Below are 23,923 nucleotides of genomic sequence, written 5' to 3' on the forward strand. Positions count from 1 at the left end.
CAACATGAGCTAGATGTATGCACAATATGGATGGATGAAATCCAAAGCCATGGTTATTTTGTGCACATTCTCCTTTACTTGGTATTTCATTGGGATGGACTGGCAGACTGACTTTAGAAAAGTCACTCCTGCTGCTGGATCAGGTTTGCCCTTGCTTTTGTAGCATTACTGAACACATTATTGAAACATACTTAGTGATGTTATGTTCGACTAAGAATCGAACTCGGGTCTCCTGCGTAGCAGGGAGAAGCACTACCTCGGTGCCACAATGTGGTGTATTCGACTCAGAATGCAGAGGCAGAGACAGTAACTCAGTTCAAGGGCTTTACTTGAAAAGCAGGGCAAAAGTATCCAACAAGGAACAGGCAAAAACAAAAAGTACAATCCAGGCAAAGGTCAAAGTCCACTATCTCAGTCAGAATCAGTGAATAATCCAGAAGCAGGAGGCAAACTTGTAATCCAAAAAGGCATGTACAGGTTGGTAATGAAGGGTTGGTCAAAATCCCTTGCCTCTTCAAATACATATATAATCATATATCATTTTGAATGGTTATATACTTCCTTTATAAAAATCAATAATCAAATATATTCATTATCACATAATAATTTTTATATTCTTGTGCTTGTGAAATTATATTTTCTTAAATGCATGGATGCAAGTAACCAGTTTCTTTTAGGTGCATCCCAATCTTACTTTGAGATTGCACGTAGTACACGCAGGACACGAAGGCCACGTAACCCACAAGGCCGTTTGTCTCTTTCTCTGGGATCAGTAGAAAGGTTAGAGGGTCCTAAAGGCAGCGTGGGCACATATGATCCTTCGTTGGACATATGGTCAAGCTATATTGAGCGTTACTATCAAACTTTAATTGTTGTATTAAAATGTATTCTTTCCAGTATATTTCCTTCCTTGGGAGTAAATACCAGTGATCTGTTTTTCTCCCAAACGAGTGAATGTTTTAGCAGTATGTTTTGGTATACTTAACTGATAATAAGGAGCTCAGACTCTCTTCAGCCTTGATGGGAGCTGTTATTTGCTAGTGTCTGTTATTTGTGTGTGTGTGCGTATGACATTCTATGTAGGTTCTGGACGGTCGGACCAGACACCCCGGCGCCCTTCTCTAACCTGCGAGGCCACCACAGACCTAAATCCAATGAGTGGACGACAACTATCTTTACTAATGGCGATAGGCACCCCTATCTCCTCACATGTGTTAAATTGTTTAGGCTTTAATGTTTCTTAGCCAATGAGAATCATTCAACCTGTAAGCAATGACGTAGCTTAGACCTTGGAAATGGTATAACTGCTGTGATCTTTGTAACTGTAAGCGGGGCGGCCTACGAACTCCTGTGTGAGTCTTGAAGCTGACTTCTGCTGATGAAAATGCAAACTATCTTCAGTAAAACTTTTCTTTAATTTTTTATAATTCTGACTCCGGGTCTTCATTCTTCATATCTGGTTCTGGGTCTTTGACTGTACACCCCTTACAGTTATGGTGGAGGATGCGCAGGCAATTATTCTCGGTGACACCCCTGGCAAATCAACAAACAAGGTAGTAAGCTTTTATTAATTGTTAGGGCTGTCTGACTGGAAGAGATTTTGAAGGAGAGCGGGAGAGCTTCACTCCGATGAGGCGAGTGAAGGAGTAAGTTAATTATACTGCTGACAGTATAAGAAGTCGCTGAGAGCGTCGTTAAGGGTAACGGCAGCAGACAGCGCAAGCGAAGCGTGCTCTGTGGGGGCCCCGCTGGGCATTACTGGTGTAGCACCACCCCAGCAGAGCACGTCCCTGGGCTAGAGGTCCAGTGGCACCGTAAACCTGCTCAATCTCTTCCATCTCAGATAGGGGATCCCCGAACTTAGTGAAGTGAATCAGGCAGTTAGGGATACTAACAATAACAGGGTTGTTTGCCAGGGATGCATCAGGAACGATTCCGAGAGAAAAATTTAAAAAGTTGTGACCCAAATTGGCATGGACCAGTATATGTAACTGTGATTTTGGAGTATACTTTGCAGTTTCATCACGCAGAAGCCAAGCTGTGTTGTGCAAAGATCGCCGCCTCCATTTCTGCAATAACTTCAGGTGAGTATGAACTATGATTAAGATATGAAAAAAAAAAATGTAATAACTTAATCAGTAACCTGAAGAGTCCTGAAACAAATAGTGAGTCAGGAAAAGCAAACGCTGTAAGCAGCTGTGCTCTAAAGCCCTCACTTTAAATAAATTTGCAGAAATGATTAAGTAAATGGTAGTCAGGATTTTGATTCTGATTGGAAATTTAAAAAAACTTGACTGGCTACAAACAAACAAAGAAACTGAAAAATTAAAATGTTTAGCCTCGTATTGCTTACGATGATTACAAGAAGCAAGTGAAAGAAATTCTGGGTCAGGGATAATTTCCCTCGACAAGCGACTAAAGTTAAACAGACACTTTGTGAAAACAATATTTTGCAGCTTATGAAAATTTATGTTCTGCCAATAATAATGATGAAGATTATGATTGGGTTATTATGATTAAATCAGCCACTGGTGGACTGTAAAAGAATACAGAGAACTGCTTAATCAGTAGCTCTGTTTGCATTCCTGAATGGGACACACTGCTTCAAGGGTGTGATGCTGTAGTTGAGGCTGAAACAAATTCACCAGATGACAGAGAGTGTCTTGATTGTGGTCAGTAGGGCCATTTAACACGTGACACATTTCTGGTAATAATGTGAGTTTGAAAGTAGATCAGTGTTTAAATGACGATATTAAAGTTGTCGTCTGAGAAAGAACAAGAGATAAAACAAGGTCAAAAGATTGAAGTCTTAAAGTGAACCCTTTTGAAGAAAAGATCTATAATACTAATTTTTATAAGTGAATTGATGAATACAGGTTGATGTAAAATGAATGACTCCAACAAATGTGAGTTGCAGAATATATCAAAGTAACTAAAAGGATGATTGTGTTGCCATTAAAATTTTTAAAAAGGTTTTAGATGATATAGAGAGACTAATCTCACAGATGATTTACAATAACTGCAAAAGTATCACAAGCAGAGAGTGCTTGCCTCAAACTTAGTGTGAATCCTAATTGGAGATTGATAAACTCCAAGAGAAAACTTAAGTCAAATATTAAGTTATGGTAATTGAGAACTTGACAACTAAAATTGAGATTGAGAAATGTGAAACGTTATTGAGAACTAGAATAATTATTTTTATGTAAGAACAAATAAGCAGAAGCAGTACTGGATTAACAGTTGCTAAATGCTGATTAAACAAACAGCTTGAAAAGTTGACCATGAAAGAACTAGAAGCTGATGTTTTGCTTTCAAAAGATAAGTTTGTTATTGGCTGTAATGAAACAGTTTGCTTATCTGAATCTGATGTGTGCTGTGGCTGAAACTGCCAGTGCAACAGACTCAATCTGAGTGGAAATTTGTAATGCCTAAATTTCCTGATGTGTGGGCAAAAGACAAATATAAATAATATGTTTATTTGAAACCGTATGTAATATCTGGCAAAGATGCCTTAAGCTGGGATAGAGTTAAAAGATGGTAGATAAAGTTAGACGTTCAGAGTGCAGTGTACCAGTCCCTCTCTCATTCAATGTCTCTCTCTCAGTCAATGTCAGCTAAAAGCTGTTACCTGAGTCGGTGTCATAAGTGATAATAAGCTATTTGTAGTGACATCTTTGATTAGGTTATTTTAGGACCCGTAACTTCTTTGTCTGATCTTAGTCCCCACCATGAAACGGGGGAGGGGCCGACGGAAATGTACACTGAATGTACGGTTGTGATCTAAATTCACTGAGTATAATCCAAGTAGCTAGGTTGCTGCTTTTAAGATAGTTAATGGATTTAAGTGATTAAATACTGTTGTTCTGACCTGTCTCCCTATGTGAACACTATTAGGCAATCCGAATGGCTCTGGTGACTCTTGAACGTGCCTTTCCTAAGCTCTAGAAAACAGCTGAGTTCTGTTGAAGCAAACAGCCTGTGATGGGACAGAGCGGTCACCAGTGGGCACGAGTGGCTACTCAATGACGGGTAAGACCTTCTATTGGCCAGACAGGGGGCAACCTAAGCCAGAGTGGATCACGTAAAGTCACTGGGCATCTCAAGATGGAGGTGTTTATGTGAGAAAGGTATGAGAGTGGAGCGGATGACTGTGAGGCCAGCAGCATCCTTTATCGTTAGGGCAGATGAGCTGTGAGGAGTTACAGGCAGTCTGACCCAGAAACGTGAGTGTTCCTCTAATACCAATCACCAGAAACCGCATTCATTGTATGGCTTGTTTTTTTTTATTTGTTACAAGCGTCTGCAAATATGCCAGGGGAAAACACCCTGATGGAGATTATAGATAAAGGGCTAACAGGAGTGGGCTTTCAAGAGCCAGCTGAGGCCATTAAGTGATTCCCATTAGTTGTTGTGGAGACAGTAGCAAAACTTTTTATGTACTGGTTTGCCTTATGGGCAAGGAAAATCATAGTGTTGATTTTGAACTAATAGGTCTATGACATAGTTTTAACTCCTGAAGGTCGTTAGACATGGTGGTGGCTAAAGATGAAGACAGCTTTTGATTTAAGAAAAGTCTGGATAACAAAGGTGAATGGTCAAAGATTATTGTAACGAATTTAATATTACATTTTATATAAGTTACAGTCTTAGAAATTTATTTATAGTGAGAGAGACTGCTTGAGCGGAGGAAGGGATGGTAACTGTGTCTGTCTTTCCATTATTGGCCTGCTAGAGCAAGCTGAAGCAAAATAATGATAATGAAACAAAACAACCCAGCTGACCTTGTTAAATTCTAAAGAAAAATGAACATTGAAAATGAACAGTTAACATATGTGTGTCTAGTATGAGTGCGTGTGATGGTGACAGCACTTTATGTCTTGTATGTGTTAGTTTGGGGTACTATTATTTCCTGATTTTGAGGATATTGTGTCATTAACCTCTGGAATTAGTGTTTTATCATTACAGATGGGTTAAGTGAAATGACCAACTTTAAAAAAGTTGATAATTCTAAGACAATCTGATGAAAAGACAATGCAGAACATGGGACGAGCTTTAATTGAAGTGGTTTTCCAGCTCTGTCTGCTATTGGTAATTATGAATGCTTTTGTCATTTATGATATTGAACTGAATTACTCTCTGGATTAGTATTTTATATAAATTGGAATTGTAAAGAAGATTGCCGTCCATTATGGGGTAAAACTCTTGTCTAAATTCAACTGAGGGTCTAAATTTAAATAGACAACTAGGTGGGATCATAAGGATAAACGTAGGGAAAAAAAAAATATATATATAGACTTGACGGCAGAGAGACAAAGTGGCACATTGGCTAAGTCACTATCCAAATTATCCAGAGTGAGCTCCCTCATTTTTATTGAAAGGCCGGAGGGCGAACAAAGAAGGAGTGAATATAACTTCTAAAAAGAAAAGGTTTTATTTCTCAATCCCTTGAATGTATGTATGACATTAGATGTCTAAGAAAACTACAATTTAATAAAGGTAAAAAGAGAAAGCAGCTATATGGCTGTGGGCTGGGATCTGAGTAACATAATATTTTGGTTTCTGTAAAACTGTAAAGATAAGTGGAACTGAGACAAATACTGTGAGAAGTAGTTATAATGAAAAATAAAGTTGAAGTTAATGATAAGAAAACAAGAGTATTGAAGAATTAATAAAATACCATGATTTCCCTAACGAGGGAACTTTAAGTGTCACTAGGCTGACAGTGGTGAGAGACTCGGATGCAGAAGGAACTGGCATGTAGGGCAAGATGGAAGAAATATAGTAGAAGAAAATGTATGTTATGAAAATACAATTTCTGATAGGATTTATGGAAGTCAAATTAAGTTTAAATGGTATGAAAAAGGTTAGGGTTAGACATTGTATGATTGACAGGGATTCAAGTGATATAAGGATAAGGAATGAACAAAAGCTTTATTAAGCAGAATGGGGAACGATCCTATATTTTAGTGGTAAAATAATGACTGAAATGATGATGTGAATTTGTTTTATTTTATTTCTATTTTTGAAACAAACAAAAAAGGGTATAAGATGTTATACAATTAAAATGGTACATGCTATGTGACCGTAAACTGAAGGATGATTTCAGTAAAGACTTAAAGTGTTTACATCGATTATTATGGGCCTTAATTATTAATATTCTATTGTTTGTTGTTTATTTTTAGTTAGACAACCATTGTGTTTTAAACCTAAAGGGTCTATAAAAGGGGTAGTGAAAATAATGGATTAACCATCCAACTTTGTTTATAATAAAAGGATTTGGAAATCATAATTTTATAAATTAAAAAACTAGTGCATATATTCTGGTATTCATGATTATAGACAATGTCTTTATTTAGGATCTGAGTAGTGACTGTGGATCTAGCCCATGCTAGTAGGAATACAGCAATAGTGCTTGCTTATTTAGCCTGGCTTCCAAAGAAAAAATATGTACTTGTTTCGTAATCAGTTATGTGTTTTATAAAAATTTTAACCTGACTGATAAACTGAGGAAGAATGACATTGATGTCCTGTTGTGAGTGGAAGGTGGGAGAGCCTCTTAATGGGGACTGGAATTTTTAGTATCCAGCATGTCCGTGACGAGGTGAAGAGACAAGTGTGACCCGTCAGGGGAGCATGCGTCACCACTCCTCCCTTCCGTAGTGACCTCACTGGTTAGACCAGACGTGGCGGTATTGGACCCCACATTGGTCTAAAACGGGGGACTGAAGGGTTGGTCAAAATCCCTTGCCTCTTCAAATACATATATAATCATATATCATTTTGAATGGTTATATACTTCCTTTATAAAAATCAATAATCAAATATATTCATTATCACATAATAATTTTTATATTCTTGTGCTTGTGAAATTATATTTTCTTAAATGCATGGATGCAAGTAACCAGTTTCTTTTAGGTGCATCCCAATCTTACTTTGAGATTGCACGTAGTACACGCAGGACACGAAGGCCACGTAACCCACAAGGCCGTTTGTCTCTTTCTCTGGGATCAGTAGAAAGGTTAGAGGGTCCTAAAGGCAGCGTGGGCACATATGATCCTTCGTTGGACATATGGTCAAGCTATATTGAGCGTTACTATCAAACTTTAATTGTTGTATTAAAATGTATTCTTTCCAGTATATTTCCTTCCTTGGGAGTAAATACCAGTGATCTGTTTTTCTCCCAAACGAGTGAATGTTTTAGCAGTATGTTTTGGTATACTTAACTGATAATAAGGAGCTCAGACTCTCTTCAGCCTTGATGGGAGCTGTTATTTGCTAGTGTCTGTTATTTGTGTGTGTGTGCGTATGACATTCTATGTAGGTTCTGGACGGTCGGACCAGACACCCCGGCGCCCTTCTCTAACCTGCGAGGCCACCACAGACCTAAATCCAATGAGTGGACGACAACTATCTTTACTAATGGCGATAGGCACCCCTATCTCCTCACATGTGTTAAATTGTTTAGGCTTTAATGTTTCTTAGCCAATGAGAATCATTCAACCTGTAAGCAATGACGTAGCTTAGACCTTGGAAATGGTATAACTGCTGTGATCTTTGTAACTGTAAGCGGGGCGGCCTACGAACTCCTGTGTGAGTCTTGAAGCTGACTTCTGCTGATGAAAATGCAAACTATCTTCAGTAAAACTTTTCTTTAATTTTTTATAATTCTGACTCCGGGTCTTCATTCTTCATATCTGGTTCTGGGTCTTTGACTGTACACCCCTTACAGTAACAAACAGCAATCACAGGGGAAAAATACTCTGAATAATAACTCACGGACAGTTTTAGTCAAAAACAAGACTGCACGGTGTCAACAGGGTTTTAAATAGGCAGCTTAACAAGGTTCAGGTGAAACTAATAAATCAATAATGAGAACATGTGGCAGGCATAAAACAACAAAAGAAAAACACTGAGGACCTCACATGGCAAAAAAAGGAGCAACAGCCACATAATTCATGACACTCTCAGACAAGAGCAAACAATTATTTATACCATGAACAAAAGCAAGGTTATACTGTGGTGCTACCTGTTCAAGCTTTTGATTTTGCCATCTTAATATAGGATATAATGTGTTCTCAGGCAGGGTAAGTCAAACCTCAAATCACAGTCTTTGTTGTGCTACTCAATTGATAGAAGTGTGCATGTAGTAGGGATGTGATGGTGAGGAAATTTTCCCACCGGTTAATCGACGTGTTACAACACTGGTAATACCGGTATGACTGGGGATGGATGGGGGGCTGGGAGACGTTGGAGTGTTTCCCTCCTTTGCACCTCACTTGTAAATCGTTAATTTGAAAGCAAAAGAAAAAAATGCGCATGGTGATTCGGTAAAGCTCAAGTACCATAGGAATGAACTCAAAATGATTGCTCTGCCTCGCACCAGTGGACACAGACCTTTATGAATGCCCGTGCGGCCGTGTACATTAGCGGCAATTTGGGGGCAGCAATTTGCTTGAATGGTGGGTTCATTATAATTCTTAATGAAAAACACAATAACTAGAAAAACACAACCAACCCTTTTGCAGGTTCCTTATTAGCATTGGGTTTAAATCCAAAATATTTCCAAATAGGAGCTTTTAAATTTAGCTTTGAAACAAAATCTTCCGCCATCGCCTTGTAAGTCAGCAAATGACTCTTGTCACGTCTTAAATTAAATCTGTCTCCTGCTGCTGATATTTGCTGCGACTCTTGTTCGCCTCACGTTGCATTGAGCAGATATTTTAACTCTAGTGTCAGTTCTCTAACTGAACTACATGATTTTTATTACTATAAAAAAGCCTAAACGACGGTGTGGGGTAAAACACTGTGTAACACCGGTAACACTGACTATCGCAGCAAGCCTAGCATGTAGTCCATTTTATAGACGGTGTCTGTTCCCCGAATAATGAGGTCAAATAATACATTTACTACAGGATCTAAAAAAAAAAATATAATCATGATTAAACCAGAAAAACACAAAATGAGTGCCATATCACTCTGCGTTATCGACCAGGTAGAACAATTATACCAACCACAAAAGATAGATTCACAAATAACCTCCCTGATCTGTCTCAGCTGCTGTACCCATAAACACAAATGAACTTGATAAAATGACTAGTAGTATGGGCTCTATCTTCTCTAGTACATTCGAAACTGTTGCACACATCAGATTAAAAATGGTTAGAGAGAAAAGTACTGCACCATGGTACAGCAGTATTACTCAATCTATCAAGGAGGAACTCGCAATCTGGAGCGCAAATGGTAACAAACTTATCTACATGTCTTTAGAATCGTGTGGAAAGACACTATATCCCACTATAAAAAAAGCTCCAGGCCAGGGCCGAGCATCTCCACAAACTCTTAGAAAATAACCAAAACAATCCAAAGTTTTTATTTAGAACATTGGCTATATTAACAAATAAACAGACGTCACCTGAAATTAATATTCCATCACAGTCTAGAAGTAAAGCATCAGAAATACAATTGTAAATATACAACCTTCAACAGTATTTTATGATTCAGCCTCAATTATCACTCCTCAAGAACAATTGCAATGCTTTACAACTATAGGACAGGAAGAATAAAATTTTCATTGCATCTGAACCAACAGCATGTATCCAATACCCACTAAAAAACTGAAAGAGTCGTTATCTACCAAACTTCTCAATATTATTAACCCGTCTCTATGTCTGGGTCATGTCCCGAGACCCTTCAAGCTGGCCATTATAAAGCCTCTCATTAAGAAACCACAAATAAATCCAAATAAATTGGCAAATTACAGACCCATTTCAAATATTTCATTTATGTCTAAAATACTAGAAAAAGTTGTGTCCATTCAATTGTGCTCATTCTTGCAAAAAAATGGATAACATTTATTTAAAGGTGAAATAGCTACATGTTACTACATGTACTTACTATAGTAATAACAGTAAATTATTCATAATTACAACTAACCCTAAAACCAAACCCTAACCATAACTCTATAGTAAGTACACACTGTCAACTTGGATAATTTTGAGATTTTATCTGGTCGTGATAAAATTTATAACTGAGTATCATCAGCATAACAGTGGAAACTAATTCCATGTTTTTTAATAATATTACCAAGGGCATGTATATTGAAAATAGCAGAGGGCCTAAAACAGACCCACACGGCACTTCATAATTTACTGATGTTAGTTTTAATAATTCCCTGTTTAAATAAACAAAATCGTAATGGTCAGATAGGTACGATCTAAAACACCTTAATGCCTGTCACTGAATACCTATTAATATCTATGAGTATGTCATGATCAATAGTGTTGAACACAGCACTAAGATCAAGTAAAACTAGTGTTGAAATCAAGCCTTTGTCAGAAGCAAGTCATTTGTAATTTTAACAAGTGCAGTTTCTGTGGTATGATGGGGTCTGACGTAGTTACATTGTACTTACTCAAATAATTACTAAGTACTATTTATTAACTACATGTACTTATTATAGAGTTACGGTTAGGGTTTGATTTAGGGTTAGTTACTTGTAATTATGCATAATTTACTGTTATTACTATAGTAAGTACATGTAGTTCATTAATATTACTCGAGTAAGTACAATGTAACTACGTCACAATAAAATAAAGTGTAACCAAAAAATTACATCTATGAAAAATTTCAGTAAGGATTCAGGCCCCATCATACCACAGAAACTGCACTTGTTAAAATTATAAATGACTTACTGACTTGCTTCTGACCAAGGCTTGATTTCAACACTAGTTTTACTTGATCTTAGTGCTGTGTTCAACACTATTGATCATGACATACTCATAGATATTAATAGGTATTCAGTGACAGGCATTAAGGTGTTTTAGATCGTACCTATCTGACTATTACGATTTTGCTTATTTAAACAGGGAATTATTAAAACTAACATCAGTAAATTATGAAGTGCCGCATGGGTTTTAGGCCCTCTGCTATTTTCAATATACATGCCCTTGGTAATATTATTAAAAAACATGGAATTAGTTTCCACTGTTATGCTGATGATACTCAGTTATAAATTTTATCATGATCAGATAAAATCTCAAAATTATCCAAGTTGACAGTGTGTGTTAAAGATATGAAATATTGGATGACCAGTAATTTTCTTCTATTAAATTCAGATAAGACTGAGGTATTACTTATTGGACCAAAACCGACAGTGGTTTAGCTCCTGTGTATTTAACTAATCTTCTTTCGCCCCCTACAATCCATCACGCTCTTTAAAAGGATAGTAAACCCAAAATTTTGTCATCATGTACTCACCCTTATGTTGTTCCAAACAATGTGTTTCTTTCTTCTGTTTAACACAAAAGAAGATAACTTCTTTATCTTTAGAAGAAAAAAAATTGGCAACCAGACAGTTTACGGCAGCCATTGACTTCCATAGTATTTTTTCCTACAATTCTTTTTCAATGAATATCGTCAACTGTTAGATTACCAACATTCTTTAAAATATCTTTTGTGAAACTCATACAGGTTTGGAACCACTTGAGGGTGAGCAACTGATGACAAAATTTGACTTTACCTATACCTTTAAAGGTCCCGTTCTTCGCGATTCCATTTTTCAAACTTTAGTTAGTGTGTAATGTTGCTGTTAGAGCATAAATAATACCTGTAAAATTATAAAGCTCAAAGTTCAATGCCTAGCGAGATATTTTATTTAACAAAGTCCCCTTTCAAAGCATACAGCGAACGGCCGGTTTGGACTACATCCCTCTACTTCCTTTTTTAATGACGTAACTAGAACAGTTTTTTGACTAATCTCCGCCCACAGGAATACACAAAAAAGGGGGCGTGGTCTTGTTGCGCTCCCACGGAGAAGAAGCACTTCAGCTGCGCATGCATCTCCAATTTATGGTAAGAGGCGTGACCTTTCCGGGCAACGTGCGATAAGCTGCTGTCGAATCACAACACAGGAACCGCTGGCACAATCAGAACTCGTTACGTGTTTCTGAAGGAGGGACTTCATAGAACAAGGAAGTCATCAGGCCGTTTTTTGGACAGTGAAAACAGCGGTATACAGATAAGTAAATTGTGTGAAAAATACTGTGTTTTTTAACACGCGAAACATGAACACGTTATATTGCACACTGTAAACACAATCAAAGCTTCAAAAAAACATGAAGAACGGGACTTTTAAAGTCCCTGTAAAGGCAATTTCTAAACTCTGTCAAAATTCTAAACACATTATAAATGTTAGAAATGTATTGCTAAAACATATTACAAAGACTGTGAACTGTGAATTACTGAATTGTGGAGTTAGACCGTTAAACATTTTTTCACCATTGCTATTTTCCGGATTTTTTGGGCGGGGCTAAAACAGGGCTCGATGACGCACTGGAGCCCCTGAGCTCCTGGACACGCCCCTAGTGAGGCCACTGAGGCTGTCCGCTGCGCTCCCCTAACAATATATAGCACATTCGCTTCAGTTTGGCGCTCAATCGCGAGTTACTGTCAGTACTATTATTAGTAACACAGCATACAGATTGCTAGCTAGCTATGCCTTCGTCACGGAAATGCGTACTACCTGAATCCGATCACCGGATCACGTACAAAACAGATCGGTGTCCTTATTTAAATTTCCGAAAAACGATTACATCAAGAAGAAGTGGATTCATTTTGTGAAGAGCCACCTTGATGGAGAGCTGAGGATCACCGCCAACACCCGCCTCTGTAAGTGATCATTTTACACGGGATAGTTTTATAAACTTTCGTCGGAGACAACTGGGATTCACTGATAATCCGCTGTTACTGGTGAATGGAGCCGAACCGACTCCCGCCTCGGCCATCATCCTCCCGCCGCGCCGACAACTGGTGCCATCATCGGCAGTGCGTGTCCACCGTGCCAGCATCCATTCCGGCTGTAGACTAGAGTTCAGTCTATGGTTCAGTGTGGCGACGGCAGTTTTCCCGCGAGTGGGCGTGGTTTCAGCGCAGCCAGCGGACACGCCCCCAGCGTTTGAGAGCAGAGAATACTGCTCATTTTTTCAAGATGTTGATAGCTTATTTTATGTACTTGCTGGCGTTTTTTATCATTCAAATTTGGCTGGGTGACTAATAACACATTTTTCTGTGGTGTGACAAACTCAAAACACATACTTATTTTTGACTTTACAGGGACTTTAAGGTTACAAAACTCTGGACTTTTGGTAGTACTTAGGACATTTAAGTCCAGAGAGTCAGACTTGTGACCCGAAGGTTGCAGGTTTGAGTCTCAGTACCGTCAGGAAATGTAGGTAGAGCTCTCTTCCACTCTCATTACTGAGGTGCCCCTGAGGCACCAGCAAAAAAAAAAAGGCTGCCCACTGCTCCGGGTGCATTTTTGTGGGTGTATACTCACTGCTGTGTGTGCACTTGGATGGGTGAAGTGCAAAGCACAAATTTAGACTATGGGACACCATAATTGGCTACACGTCACTAAAGCTAAAGGTAGCCTTTCTGATAATGATTGGGGCTCAGACACACTCTCTCAGCTTAAATCTAGATTAAAGAGATCTCTTTAGCCAAACAATCACATGTGTGTGTTATGAATAGCAGCAATGCAAATTCTTTTCCATTTGCTTTTCTGTTTCTACCTTGGTATGCCCATCCGGAAGTAACTAGAGATTACCCCAGCTCAGGTTTGGATCCAGCCTCTTACAAGGACTTGAGATGAAGTCAACTCTGAATCAACATATTTTCCCGACAAATTTTCCCAATATTGTAATCATTATGATCACAACTTGTCATAATTGCTTTAACGAGCTCATTGTTTTTGCCTATAATTCATTCACGTGCATCTATCTCTCTCGCACTATATCTCTGTGTCTGATTCAAAGTGGGCAGAATGCTAGATCTAACGAGTTGTAACTAACAAAAATAACTAATTTTTACCCTTGCGGTCAAATATTCCAATGCAAACATCAGTAACCACTTTCTAATGGCAAATGACCATGGTATAAGCGGGATAATCCATGGCTAGTTGTGCATTCAAATATTTGAATACACTCTGTTTTGCGTCGGGTGGTTCTTTGCCTCTACATTGTACATTAAAACAGTTTAAATATTTATATATATACAGACACAAAAATGCTTTTTACTGCCAAATTTTTTACTCCCACCCCCCCCAGGTACTGTATGTGTACATGTGTGTCTATGCATTCTTGTCAAAAGAGTGAAATGCAGCACCTCTTCAGAGATCTGGCTGCTGTGCGCCGTATGTCTTTCCAGGTCTCTCCGAAGCAGCGTATTCTGTTTCTCCAGCTGCAGAACCCTACGTGCCAAGTGAACACTACACACACACATTCAGAAACCTATGATTAGAGTCACGCAGACATAAAAACAGCCAGTAAACACAAAGATGAGCTTCTGGTTTTCAAAGATGAGTGACCTCCTCAGACTTCACCTTTGCTTCAGTCTTCTCTTAGCAGTTGTTGGAATGTTTGCACCATAACCATATGAAAACAGCACCCTCTCTGCCTCATCTTCATTTTCAACTACAAAAAAGGAGGAAAAAAGTATGTTTAAGAACAAATATGTCTCTAGACCACCCAACTAGCATCATTGCCAGAAGGGAGAGCACTTATAGGACTATAAACAGTTTTCTATCTTTTCTTACAATACATACTGTGTTGGAAAGTTTATGTAGACATGAAAAACGGTGAAGTAGTGTTTAAAGAGATAAAGATGAGAATGATGTATAGAGCAAGATGTTCTTGTAATGATGTATAGACTCAAGAGCAAGTTTATATAACCAATTGAACAAGAACATAAAGGTCAATAACAAACAAGAATATCAAAAAATCTTGTACCAAGTTCCTATAAATGTACTCTCTGTAATCAATATTGGTTTCTTTTGGTTTTGAAAAACTTTTACACCACTTTCAATTTTTGTTTTTTTTGTTTTTAATGAATGACTTTAAAAATGTCACGTGCTGCAACCATCAGGCAAAAATAAAAAGTCATTTTTCCTTACACATTTAATACATGCAAATGTCCTAATTTTTCAGGGTAAAAAGTTGTGTGTATTTAAACATAAAAAAGCTAAAATTATATGATATTTTAAGAGACTTATTGACCTTAAGAATAACCATCTGAAAGGTTATGTCTATATCGTTTCTTGCTTTGTCTGCATGTTGGTAGAACCACAATAAGTTTACATTTTTTTTAAAAAAATTTAACAAAATTGCTTCACTACATTTAGAACAAAATATATAACAATAATAATAAGTAAAAAAAGTTGGCAGTGTGTGTGCGATTCAGTGATTCAGAAGTTAAGATGAAAATGAACACAGAATGAACAAAAACACATTTCTAATCCAAGAGGAAGAAATATTAGTACAATGCTTTCCCAAATAAAAAGGGAATCGCAGTGACACAACATTACACACATTTATAATGTTGTACCAGGCAGGAATCAACCCCACAATCTTTAGATCACATGCTTGTTGCTTATTGCAGTGCACCATTTGGAAGACAAGCTTCAGTAGTTCAGTTGAGAATTAACTCAACATTTTTTCTATATAAATGCATCACATGTTAGATTTATTAAATTCAGATTAGATCATTCTCAGAAAGACACAATGTCTTGAAGAGAATCAACTTTTGCACCATTTCAGGCCACAGTACCTCTTGCGGTCTGGGCATGTTCCACACAGGAGTCGAACCCACAACCTGAAAGGTTCGGTGCTTGTTGCTTATATAGTGAGGAAAATAAGTATTTGAACACCCTGCTATTTTGCAAGTTCTCCCACTTAGAAATCATGGAGGGGTCTGAAATTGTCATCGTTGGTGCATGTCCACTGTGAGACACATAATCTAAAAAAAAAAAAAAAATCCAGAAATCACAATGTATGATTTTTGAACTATTTATTTGTATGATACAGCTTCAAATAAGTATTTGAACACCTGAGAAAATCAATGTTAATATTTGGTACAGTAGCCTTTGTTTGCAATTACAGAGGTCAAACGTTTCCTGTAGTTTTTCACCAGGTCTGCACACACTGCAGGAGGGATTTTGGCCCACTCCTCCACACAGATCTTCTCTAGATCAGTCAGGTTTCTGGGCTGTCGCTGAGAAACACGGAGTTTGAGCTCCCTCCAAAGATTCTCTATTGGGTTTAGGTCTGGAGACTGGCTAGGCCACGCCAGAACCTTGAGATGCTTCTTACAGAGCCACTCCTTGGTTATCATGGCTGTGTGCTTCGGGTCATTGTCATGTTGGAAGACCCAGCCTCGACCCATCTTCAATGCTCTAACTGAGGGAAGGAGGTTGATCCCCAAAATCTCGCAATACATGGCCCCGGTCATCCTCTCCTTAATACAGTGCAGTCGCCCTGTCCCGTGTGCAGAAAAACACCCCCAAAGCATGATGCTACCACCCCCATGCTTCACAGTAGGGATGGTGTTCTTGGGATGGTATTCATCATTCTTCTTCCTCCAAACACAGCGAGTGGAATTATGACCAAAAAGTTATATTTTGGTCTTATTTGACTACATGATTTTCTCCCATGACTCCTCTGGATCATCCAAATGGTCATAGGCAAACTTAAGACGGGACTTGACATGAGCTGGTTTAAGCAGGGGAACCTTCCGTGCCATGCATGATTTCAAACCATGACGTCTTATGCCGAGTTCAGACTGCACGATTTTAGCCCCGATTTTGGCTCGCCGACAGGTTTTGAGAAATCACCGACAAATGCCCGAAATCACAGGCAAATCGGTGCTCGTTCACGCGAGTGACAATCACGCAGTGTGAATGAGCAAAGACGCGATCTGAGAGAATCGCCGACGAGTCGCCGACGCCCGTGAGATATTTGGCATGCTAAATATCTGGACCTGTCAGCGATTCACAATCCTGCTGTGTGAATGTGTTCTGACTGAAAACTACATCGGCGATGACCGACAGCCAATGAGAGAGCAAGATGCAGGGAGGAGGAGGAGGAGTTATAGACCAGAATATCAGTATTTTAATAGATAGGCCTATATTTACAATTATATCAAACAGAAACAAAGCACAAACATTTGCATGACCAGCAGCAACAGCAGGACATTTGCAAAATTATTTATTTACCCCCAACTCTCTTTGCAAAACACAGTCCTTGCTCCCCTCGTCTTCCCAACCATTTCCTCCATAAACTGTTTATTTATTTTTGTAAGCTATCATTTTTAATAACAAATTCAGTGTCGCGCGAGAACTCCGGTCTCACGCACGCGTGATCTTCCGTTATTTCCTATCACTTCTCGCGTTTGTTTGGTTGTGAAACGAGGTTTGCGGACCAGGCAGAAGTTGTCGGCGATTCTTTCTTTTGTAAAGTCATGCAGTGTGAAACCTCCTGTCGCCGATCCAACGTGCAGTGTGAACACCGCAGCAACTGAATGTTACCCCAGATAGTCATGCAGTGTGAAAACAACAGTGACCCGATTATTATGAAAATCGTGCAGTCTGAACTCGGCATTAGTGTATTACCAACAGTAACCTTGGAAACGGTGGTCCCAGCTCTTTTCAGGTCATTGACCAGCTCCTGCCGTGTAGTTCTGGGCTGATTTCTCACCTTTCTTAGGATCATTGAGACCCCACGAGGTGAGATCTTGCATGGAGCCCCAGTCCGAGGGAGATTGACAGTCATGTTTAGCTTCTTCCATTTTCTAATGATTGCTCCAAAAGTGGACCTTTTTTCACCAAGCTGCTTGGCAATTTCCCCGTAGCCCTTTCCAGCCTTGTGGAGGTGTACAATTTTGTCTCTAGTGTCTTTGGACGGCTCTTTGATCTTGGCCATGTTAGTAGTTGGATTCTTACTGATTGTATGGGGTGGACAGGTGTCTTTATGCAGCTAACGACCTCAAACAGGTGCATCTAATTTAGGATAATAAATGGAGTGGAGGTGGACATTTTAAAGGCAGACTAACAGGTCTTTGAGGGTCAGAATTCTAGCTGATAGACAGGTGTTCAAATACTTATTTGCAGCTGTATCATACAAATAAATAGTTTAAAAATCATATATTGTGATTTCTGGTTATTTTTTCTTAGATTATGTCTCTCACAGTGGACATGCACCTACGATGACAATTTCAGACCCCTCCAAGATTTCTAAGTGGGAGAACTTGCAAAATAGCTGGGTGTTCAAATACTTATTTTCCTCACTGTAGGTGTGCCACTGGTTGACCCACGTTCAACAGGCTGCTGAAGAGAGTTTCCAAGGCAAGAATGAGCTCACAGAAGTGTTACTTAGCATTTTAAACGATTAGCACACTAAGCTATACCTGAACTGCTTATGTAGCTTACGGTTAACCTGATAGCTGAAGAGCCACATTAGAAAGTATAGTAACTGGTTAGCATGTTAACCAATTAGCATGCTAAGCTAAGTCAAATAAGACAACAAACACAGGCATGTCAAATTCTGAGAGGTATTTCTCGGGAACGGTAGGGAATATCAAAAATTTGTTCAGTCATTTCTGTGCAGCTCGGTCCAAAGATCATCTGATCATATTTTGGACAAAATTTGTAGGAGGAGTAACTAAAAAACTGTTTTTCTTTTGCTTCAAAAAGGCAGATAGATAAGTTTAACTTGACAACAACATCACAGTGATAAGTAACTACATCAACTTGCGGTATCAACAGGCATTCCTTGCACTAGGCATTCTTTTTTTAAGTTTGATCTATGCAGATTTGATGATGTTTTTTTACCTTGATGGAATTAAAAACCAGTTTTTAACTTGGAGTTAAAAACCTGTTGTTAACCTGAGGGATTTTAAAACCTGTTGTTAACCTGAGGGATTTTAAAACCTGGCTAGGCCAGCCTTTCACATCACCTCAGCTCAGTGTCAGCATATTCACTGACGTTTAGAAGAGGGTTGTTTAAGGACGAGACCCTAAGGCCATTTATTCAAATCATCATCAGGTCTGATGTAGTATGGCATGTTGAACATGCAAAACCAATGGAAAAACAAACATGCAGTGTGTTTTATTTTTATTTTTTTACTATTACTACAGTGTTTACTTGTGTTTTTTGCAGCAGAACTGTTTCACGAGTAGGGTTGGGTATCGTTTGGGTTTTATCCGATTCCAGTACCTACTCGGTATTTTTTAAACGGTTCCGGTGCTTAAACGGTTCTTAAATCGGTACTTAAGAAAATGAAACCGCACACACTTTATCAAAAAATAATACCCTTTAATTTACAGGGCCAAACTGGACACACTATTAACTTAAATCTTTAAACAATATAAATACAAGTAACATATGGTAATAATAAAACCAATATAAAATAAAAATTCATATTTACATAATATCAAATGAAACAATATTGTATCAAACAATGTAATACTGGAGATTAATAGAGATTACTAGCAGGCAGAGCTGCCAACTCTCACGCATTGACCGTGAGACTCACGCAAATGACCCTTTTCACACAGAAAAATCGCGGACAAAGAGGACACTGACAGACAAGACAGAGAAGGTTACTTTTGATATGGAACAAATCCACAGCTGTCAGATTCTGTCAATATTTTTACAAGATTCACACAATAAATAACGTTTTGGCTCTTTGAAATGTGACAGATTGCTGTAGCGCGTCAGTTCAAACGGCACGTGATACAGCAGCCTACAAATCCACTGCTTCTTAGCTACGCAGCGTTGAGTGAACCTATGAAAGAGAACATCTCTGGTTACTGGTGTAACATATCTCTCAATAGGGAACGGGACGCTGCCAAGCTCCTCGCGCTGCCGACCAGCTTCCTTTTTCGGCAGAGAAATCTGAGGAGCAGATGGCGCGCGCGCGCCAACATAGTATGACGACGTAAGTGCGTCGATGCGGCACCCGCGCCATCAGCCAATGAATTGGCTTGATTCTATATGGGATTCAGACTATCGGCACACCCAGAGGGCGTTCTGACACGTAATTTTACACGTGAAATGCAGCCAAACCTTGTGAGAAAGAGCGCGCATGGGAGACAGAAGAAACTGTGCTCCAAACTGTGTAGCACACGCACGGCGGAGAGAGAGCGAGCGAGAGACCTTGTGTGTGTGTGTGTGTGTGTGTGTGTGCGCGCGTGTGTGCCTAATGAAGTTAGGCACCGAAATCAGGCACCGAAATTTTCGTTCTTATTCGGTCTGGTTACTACCGTTTACGTCGGAACCGGTTCCCTATTGGCACCGAGTTTCGGTACCCAACCCTATTCACGAGTAGTCATAAAACAGAATCTTCACCAGCACTAATTTAACCACAGCTTTGACGTCTTTAAATCTACATGACCATATATGCAGAAATAAGACCCTCATGTCAGAATTTAAAGGCCCCCTGAAATTAAAATGTAATTTTTTTTTATCTTTAAGTATGAATATGTTAGCCTTAAGGTTATGGATAAGCTGGTGTGTTCCAAATCAATGACAAAATTCGCATTTAGGAGATATAAGCATTCAAAACTTACAGTCTCTCACAGATTTTTATGACATCACCACAGACTTCTGCTTCTCATCACATCTTCTGTCCAATCAAATGCTCTCTAGAATCTAAAGCATCCTGCCCCCTATATGCTATAAATACCACCTGGCCAAAGCGATCGTTGACACGTCAGAGCAATATGGGTTGGAGATGTGTGTTCGGTTGCTCAAACGCTCAAGTTTTATTCCGTTTTTCAACTGTGCGTTGGTAAAGAATGCAATGGCTAGAATTTATTCACACCTCTACTATTGAATCTATCATATCATCAGCGCTCGGATTCGCTTTCATGGTGCTGCTAAGTACGACGTGCAGTCTGTGAGGTAAACTAAACGCTATTGGCTATTTGAAAAGGGGGAGGGGCCATTCAATGTGTCCCGCCTTAGTTTCCTGTTTCAGTGGAAATTACGTCAACGCATCATACAAAGCTCTTCAGTGGGTCTTTAAGAAAAATTTAACTGACCATTTAATTTCAGTGTGCAACCTTGCTGATGTTCTGGTCTTGTCTTATCTTTGGTCTTCAATATCAATGACTGAATCAGTCTCCTTTCTTACTCTCTGCAGCCTGCATGGTAACATCGTCCAGCTCCTTTTCCAATCGCTCGTATGTCTCCAGTCGTGCTTGCCTTTCAGAATTCTGAGCTTGCAGTTCTGTGATGCGTTTGTCTGATGATGTCTGAAGCCCGTAAAACTCTTTTGTTAGAACCTGCATAAACAGATCAAGAGAAGGACAAAGATATAACGACAGAACTTGAGTAACAAGGGTGGTGTCATATCATGTTCAAATAGGCTTTATGATGCTGACAAATATGTGCAATCCTTATTGTATGAGGCTGGTATGGGGTTCAACCCTTGCCTGGTCTCCGAATGAGTTGAGAGAGTCAGTGTGGAGCTCATTACAAGAATGATATATTCCATGTATGACATTGGAACAATCAAATCATGGGTAATAATTAAAGAATACTGTAATATTTATGAAGTGAAGACCCAAATAAAGAAAATTCTATTATCATTTACCCTCATGTCATTCTAAATACTTTTATTCTCTCCGTAGAACACAGAGGGAGAAATCTTGAAGAACAGACTGGCCTTTGAATTGGGATCCACGATGCTGAGCATCAAAATGCAGCATTAAAAAGAAGTCCATATGACTTGTTAATGGCTTAATGTAAATGCCATTCATAGATTTCACAATATTACAATTTTATACTATTTTGTAAAAAATCAAAAATAAATCAGAAGACCCGGATCAGAGAAATAAAACGCTAAAAAGCACACAAAAAAACGGGGGGGAAAAACAATAGTTTTCAATGCTACAAGTTAACTCAGGCATACAGTGCTTAGCGTAAGTGAACACACCCATGCTAAAATTGACTAAAAAGAGGAATAAAAAATGATCTTTTGGAAATTGATCTTAATGCCTTAATTAAAAAAATTAGGAAAAATCTAACCTTTAAGCACACACATTTTCTTTGTGAATGAATAATGTATCATAAATAAATAAATGTTCTTCATTAAAATACAGGGGGCATAAGTTAGGACACCCCTATGTTAAAGGGTTAGTTCACCCAAAAATGAAAATTAAGTCATTAATTACTCATCCCCATGCTGTACCAACCCCGTAAGACCTTCGTTCATCTTCGGAACACAAATGAAGATATTTTTGATTAAATCTGAGAGGTGGATCACTGCTACATAGGCTGCCTAAGGGAATGACACTTGACCAGTCCCTCCAGGATTTCACGATTTTTTTGTGTGATTTTTGCGATCAAAATTTTTGATTTTGTGGTGATAATTTCCAGAAATTTGTGAAAAATTTGCGATTTTTATATTTTATAATTAGGACATCACATTTACCATAATAGTATTATGTCAGATGCACAATAGTCATACATGACACAAATGACAAACAAATTGCATAAAGCTTGTTTATTTGGTCTAATCAAATTCTTTTTTTTAAATTGTGCTGTAGCCTATTGTTGTTGCTTGCTTGAATAACATTAACAACACTGACAACAGCAGGTAAATTAGGTTACTGTCACTTTAAGACCTACTACAGTAATGACAAACGTCCCAATCAGTTATTACTGATTGTTTTACGTAAATACTTGCCAAGATTAATATTTTGAAGTAATTGTAGCTATGTGTATTTGTTCAAGCGCTATAAAGTCAGCCAGTCAGTCAGTCAGTCAGTCACACACACACACACACACACACACACACGCTTGCAGTCAGAGACAGACTGTCACTCGACTGGCTGAAATTAGTTCTCTTTCACGGTATGCTGCGCTTTTAAGAATTCTTTTTAGTACCATCGAGCATATCATACTTTTTGTTATGTCATTCAATCATGTTAAATGCGTTAATAAGTTTGCCGTATCCCAATGAAAACCTGGGCGGTTATGTGAGAGGGCAGGAGAGACGCATTTTCTTTCGCCATGTTTCTGACAGACCGCTCACAGACATCACGCGTGCGCAACATCTGTATCCACGTAAAAATGCATTGAAACTTTAACTAGATATATTTCAATTGGGTGATTATAATTTAATGTTTTATGAGGTCATTTTTTGAATTTTTGTGATTATTTTGCGGTTAAATTGGGAATTATGCAGGATCGCAAAAAAATGCGACATTTTGTTGATTTTGCGTTGTATTCAGCGATCGCAGAATCGCGAAAAACTGGAGGGACTGCTTGACGGCCCAGAAAGTCATTAAAGAAAATGTTTAAATATTCCATGTGCCTACAGTGGCTCAACTATAAGTTTATCAAGCGACGAGAATACTTTTTGTGTGGAAAAAAACAAAAATAACGACTTTATTCGACTATTCCATTGCTTCCTTGTGGGCCTGAGACGAGAGTTCAAGAGATTTCCAGGACGCATGCGCGAGAACTGACGTTCTTCTTCTACTACACAGCGTGCGTCTTCCTCTGCTTGTAAGACGCGCGCTGTGTAGTAGAAGAAGAACGTCAGTTCTCGTGCATGCGTCCTGGAAATCTCTTGAACTCTCGTCTCAGGCCCACAAGGAAGCAATGGAATAGTCGAATAGCAGTTTTTATTCCTCTTTTTAGTCAACTTAAGCATGGGTGTGTTCACTTATGCTAAGCACTGTAGCTCTCTAGTCAGAGCCAATGGCCTCGTTGGCCTCCCTTCGACATGTTGCGCTTCGGGCGACCCGAGTTTGAGTCCCGGCTCCTTTCCCGATCCCACCCCCCTCTCTCTCTCTCTCCCACACTGCTTCATGTCCTCTCTCGGTAAGATAACTGAATTATCAGAATAAAGGCAAAAATTCCAAAAAATAAATCTTAAAAAATACAAAGGAATATCTACGGAGCCCCTAAAGGGACCTTTGCAAAAAAAAAAAAAAAAAAGACTATCGCGTGCGCACGCAATGTGTTTCGCGTGCGCACGCGATAGTTTCTCGTGCGCACGCATTACAATTTCCAGTTTGCATACAATTTGCGTCACTGTCATTACTATGAGGAAAACAAGAGCATGGATGTCAAAGTTTAAA

At 38.8% G+C, this 23,923-nt stretch overlaps 1 protein-coding gene across 1 annotated transcript in view; it reads right to left on the minus strand.

Moving 5' to 3' along the window:
- The window catches only part of pibf1 (progesterone immunomodulatory binding factor 1), a 58,438-nt gene that overhangs the window by 16,145 nt on the left and 18,370 nt on the right, over positions 1 to 23,923 (minus strand). Inside the window, exons 11-13 of the mRNA XM_056271822.1 lie at positions 20,965 to 21,115; positions 14,378 to 14,468; positions 14,161 to 14,263 (exon numbers count right to left, since the gene is read on the minus strand). Coding sequence (XP_056127797.1) covers positions 14,161 to 14,263; positions 14,378 to 14,468; positions 20,965 to 21,115 — 345 coding nt within the window. The remainder of the gene's footprint in view (positions 1 to 14,160; positions 14,264 to 14,377; positions 14,469 to 20,964; positions 21,116 to 23,923) is intronic.

The sequence above is a fragment of the Rhinichthys klamathensis genome, unplaced genomic scaffold, assembly GCF_029890125.1.
Source record: "Rhinichthys klamathensis goyatoka isolate OS25496 unplaced genomic scaffold, OSU_Roscu_1.1 h1tg000325l_1, whole genome shotgun sequence".
NCBI lineage: Eukaryota > Metazoa > Chordata > Actinopteri > Cypriniformes > Leuciscidae > Rhinichthys > Rhinichthys klamathensis.